The 5,002-nt window shown below is 37.9% G+C and overlaps 1 protein-coding gene across 1 annotated transcript; it reads right to left on the reverse strand.

Annotated features, from left to right (window-relative positions):
- Positions 1-1,128: 1,128 nt before the first annotated feature.
- On the reverse strand, positions 1,129-2,667 carry LOC131684592 (acidic fibroblast growth factor intracellular-binding protein). Its single transcript, XM_058967597.1, has 5 exons — positions 2,525-2,667; positions 2,252-2,447; positions 1,867-2,194; positions 1,676-1,809; positions 1,129-1,618 (listed from the first exon to the last, which is right to left on the reverse strand). The coding sequence occupies exons 1-5, from the start codon at positions 2,607-2,609 to the stop codon at positions 1,282-1,284; spliced, it is 1,080 nt and encodes a 359-aa protein (XP_058823580.1). The 5' UTR covers positions 2,610-2,667; the 3' UTR covers positions 1,129-1,281.
- Positions 2,668-5,002: the final 2,335 nt, after the last annotated feature.

Raw genomic sequence — 5,002 nt, forward strand, 5'->3', positions numbered from 1 at the left:
GAGTGTGGACTTTCTCAATAATGGTGCTGGCTGTTAGTTTTGAGAAACTTGACGTCACTTTTGCCGTCAGTATTCCCTGAATAATAGTCACAAATTTGAAAAGATGTAATGTGTGTTGTGATACTGTCCCATTATGTTTTGTACGTGCAGTGTCAGGTAGGAGGTAATGCGTCGTCCACCTTGATTCTCACCACAAAAACACCATTTGAAATACGGGGAGTTACTTCCTAGATTTATGGATTCCATTTCTTCCAAATGTGATATGAATCTTTGAATGGTCCCGGTGGAAATAAGTGGAATCAGTTCTTGAAGCCGAACATTGATTTTCTCGTCGTCCATACACAGTAAACTGGATGTACCTAGAGAATTGGTACTAGCGCTGTACCCAAACAGAAGGTACGATTTACCCACTAATAGGTGCAAATCTCTATAATATTTATTCTTTTTCATGTACAAGGTATTTATAATTGATTCCTAATCACCTAGTTTAGGTAGAGTGAATATACCTACTTCTAAGTTCGTGCACTTTTCTGGATGCCTAAGTAAATAGTACCTAAATTCCACAAAACTGCACATACTCACCAGTAGGTAACTTGAAACCACCTAAAATTAGGTAATTGGTAATCAAATCTGAGCGGATATTACCTAGAAATAGGTAAATATTATAGGGATTGGAACCTATTACCAGGTAATTTGTACCCCTTTTTTGGGTACTACGCCACTACCAATTTTCTAGGTATATCCAGTTTACCGTGTATATCATCGCTGTTGTGCTATCTTATGACAAGCGCCATTTAGCACATTTCGAGAAAAATGATTTTTAAAGTTTGAGATTGAATATCTCGAAGCTTATAAATGGTAGAAACAATTCAGAGAAAACAATTGTTGCTTGTATCTATTCTGTATTAGTCTCTCAAATATTACGAAAATCGCTTTGCGATTGAACTAAAATCAAATTCATTTCATAATATTTAATCACAAATTAATATTTATGGCAGTTTTGCACTTAAAACATTTTTAACCTCGCGGTATTATAGCATGTCAAGGTAAATCAGTCAGTTTTAGATAACTAGCGCCACTTAGACCGCGATTATCTACAGCAACAAAATAGTTTTAATAAACCAAGCATTATTGGGAGGGTTGAGATTTTTATTTTATTATAATTATCGTCGTCTTGAGAACTTTTTTTATTTGTGTGAGTTTGACGGTAATGCAATTTGTAAAGGTAAAACTAATCATTTCTCTTTAGTAGATGCGGGAAGGTCCACTCACAAGCGCAGGTCAATTATGGTACATTGTTAGTAGACAAGCAGTGATAACCTGCATGTAGCGATCCCACAGACAACGAATATCCTGATTATCACGTGGAACCTCCAGATCTAGCACGCTTTGCGTGAGACATTTCATGAACTGACCTACATGGTCTTTGGACCAGTTGTTCGCTTTCCATGGTTCGATCAAACGTTCCGTCAAGTCCAGAAACAACTGACGCATTTCCCGAGTCCGATGCAAACTACAAGCAATTGTGATAATTGATCGCCAGTACGAACGGAAGTTACTGTCGATTTCCTGATAGATACGCTCCAGTATGGTTGACTTTAAGCGCATTGTGACCAAGCTAAAACAGCGTAATTATTCTGTTACTCATAACATATTACTCTACATATAGCATTACCATTTTATTTCCTTCTCCTTATCCAGCAGGTATCGTATTTCTCTCAGATCCAGTAGAAATTCTTTGTCCATCTCTGTGTCATAGTATTCTGGTCCCGCATGCTGATACTTGTAAGTCCAATTCGACCTAATAGCCTGCAATATGAGGACATGAAATTAAACTGACCTACCAAATAAAAATATTTTCAATGCCTGTGCACAGTTGAAAAAATCACTAAAATTAAGATATTGCAGCTTCCGTTTCGTAGTCTCAAATCGTAGGCAAGCAATAAACACAATAATAGCATATTTATCAGCCAACTCATCTGGCAGTATGAACTGCTGTTTAATATTGTTCGCTGTATTTCCCGGCAGTTCTTCCATTGCCTTAAATATGCGTTTCACGTTGTCAAACTGCCTGCGGCAAGATTTAAGCCGAACGCCGGTCTTCTCGGCCACCTCGTCCAGGTCCTTGCGGTTGCGCGAGCTAAACTTTTTGCCGAATAACTCCCGTGCGACGGAATCGTCCAACGAGTAGTACCTGATTGGAAAGGGCGTATAATGAATGTAATGTGAATGTTCAAGTATTACGTGTTACTTCTCTATCAGCAACGAACGACTCTGCGGTTCCAGCTGGAATGATGGCTGCTCGGAGAGCTTAGTTGGAGTGTACAGGACACGCTCCAACAGTGAATAAGTACGATAGTGATCCAATACATCAGACGTGATAAGCTCTATTGGAATGTCTACCATCATGGTTTCTTTCTGCTTAAGCAGGGTGACGGCCTCGGAAGCTGGCCAGAGTAAGAAAGGCAGATAAATTTGATGTCTTGGATCAATCCTAAACTTGATGGCTCACAGTAATACTTACACGAAAAACCTTCTATCCATAGTTGATAAATTTCGGGATCGACAAGTGTATAATTACTGATGAAAACATCAACTTCTGCATACATTTTTGCCTTTTTGAAATGTAAATAAACTGTTGGTCGTTTTGACAGATGGTAAATAAACTACTAATAATTAGTAATTATTTAATTTATTTAATGGGAGAACTGGGAGAACACCGTTTATTTGCGCATGCGCTCTGAGAGTCCGAGCAATAGTATAATAGAGAGAACAGCAGAATTCACAGCATGAACGTTAATAACCCTCGAAAAAGCATAATAGGTATATGAGCGACCGAAAATAAAAGTCACAAGGATAGAACATGCTTCGTAAAACCCGTTTCAAATACATTAGAATATAGAAACCGGATATAAACTCCAAGCATAAAAATCTGGGACATTCCTTTGTAAGAGTTGGGTAAAAAAAACCTTCAGTAAAAAACCGGAAAGAAATACATCCAATTCTTACAAAGTAGTTTTTGTTAGCCGACTTTTAATTTAGAACATCAAGATATACGGATACTACTACGAGCGATTTATTTTTTTTTCAAACGATTTTTATACTGGCAGAGTTTTACGGGTTAGAACTTTTTAAGCAATTCTTATACTGAGGGATTTCTGTACGATTTTTATGCTTGAAGTTTATTTCCGATTTTTTTATTCTAATATGTTTGAAACGGGTTTTGCGAAGCATGTTCTATCCTTGCGACTTTTATTTTCGGTCGCTCATATATTATTCCAGAAATTGGTTAATATAGAATATATTCATCAGAACAAATGAAGTTATTGACGCTACCAAAACATCATTTTCATCAGGGATTAGCAAAATATAAGAAGAGGTGAAGAAAGAACCGGCTGACGGATCCTGTGCTAGGTCAGAGGTTAATACCGCAGTGTATAGAGAACAGTTGCGCAAAGAGCGAAGTCAAAAAAGTCTATAGTATGTTACCCTGCTCCAAAAACTTGTGGATTAACATGATAAAAATCCTCGTCTTACAATATTACTATGAAAGCACCGTTATATAAAGCGACAGTCCACTTGTAGGAACGAAGATTTCGTCAGAAGATGGCGTGTAGCAAATAAAACTTCATGCCAGATAGAAATTACCAATAGCATCTGCCTTACAATGGCAGAACAATGGATATTATGATAATTACTGTTTCAACATAGTTCATTGCAGAATTCTCTCAATAGATTTACAAGAAAACTTCATGTGACAATTAATTTTACTTGCCAACAAAAAATGATACTGTAACAAATGTACGGAATAAATATTTTTTCAATGTTGAGATCAAGGATGCAAAATGCCTACCTTTTCTGCGGCTGTAATTTTTCTGCCTACATTCTCATTTCTCTCTCGATGCTGCTGTCATTCGCTACTACAGGACGCCCAGCGCGGTACGGCTGCCTGTGCGCAAAGCAGTAACATGACAAAAAACTACTGTCCCCAGTACAGCCACCAGACGCGAGCGGTACAGCTTCTCTTTCCTTATTTTACATTTTTTAATATTTTCAATCTTTTTAATATTTTTATTCAAAAATGACGGTAATTAATGCGGCTCATTTACGCCACGGCCGGCATCAACGCTTTCGTGTGCGCGCCTCTCCCTTTGACTATGCAGAGAAAAATGTACAAAGCGAGAGAACAAACTTTACTACGCCACACTCTCACCGTGCAGTCGGAGTACAGCAACAAAACAAAAATGTATTCTACTGCTGTACGGGAAAATGTACTCGGTTTCGTTACCGGTCTGGCAAGAGCTGTAGTGATGCGTCGCTGTAGCGGGCTGTACGGCTTGTGCAAATGTAAATATACCGAAAAAAATGTGGTTTATCGGTACCGTTGGCATCCCTGGTTGAGATACCGAGGGTGGTTTTTTACATTGAGAGTTGCTTTTACATTGAATTTTCTGTAGAATCGTTAACCCTCATAACTTTTAAGTTTAAGTAACTATATACATAACTATTGGTTTCGATCGATCTTGCTAATTGCTGAGCGAACGTCGATTTTTGTCTCGTTTAGCTATGTGCTGTGATGATGCACACGTCGACTCTCATAATAGTTTGTTCATCACCAGCTATCTGCTCATGCGACATGCATGAAGTGGAATTTGTACTGCGTTTGGCTGCAGGATGCACAGTGTTCGAACGTGTGCAGTTGCAGAGTGGTTTGGAATACAATTATCGCGTATTCAATAAGCATCTAGACTAGTTATTAAGTGTCACATATTTACTAAAATGTAGGGCAGTTTTACTCCAAAGGTTTTATTTATAAATGACTAGCATTGAAGGGAGTGGGGGGATTTGATATTTTGTGACGATATGTGACGATGGGGAGGTAGGGTCTCAAGCAAAGCAACGTAGCTTTCTTTGAATTAGAAAAATGTAAATTGAGTTGTGCATCTTCCTAAGAATAAGTACAGAATAATAGAAAATCCTACACTTAATTAAATTTGTTTAT

This window comes from Topomyia yanbarensis, chromosome 2, assembly GCF_030247195.1.
Source record: "Topomyia yanbarensis strain Yona2022 chromosome 2, ASM3024719v1, whole genome shotgun sequence".
In the NCBI taxonomy this organism is placed as follows: Eukaryota; Metazoa; Arthropoda; class Insecta; order Diptera; family Culicidae; genus Topomyia; species Topomyia yanbarensis.

Bases quoted from the DNA above. Each gene is read 5' to 3' on its own strand.
- LOC131684592 (XM_058967597.1), bottom strand. From the start codon at position 2,609: ATGTATGCAGAAGTTGATGTTTTCATCAGTAATTATACACTTGTCGAT. The intron at 2,448-2,524 runs GTAAGTATTACT...TACTCTGGCCAG, and splicing joins ATGGATAGAAGGTTTTTCGT to CTTCCGAGGCCGTCACCCTG. The intron at 2,195-2,251 runs GTAACACGTAAT...CTTTCCAATCAG, and splicing joins CGTTCGTTGCTGATAGAGAA to GTACTACTCGTTGGACGATT.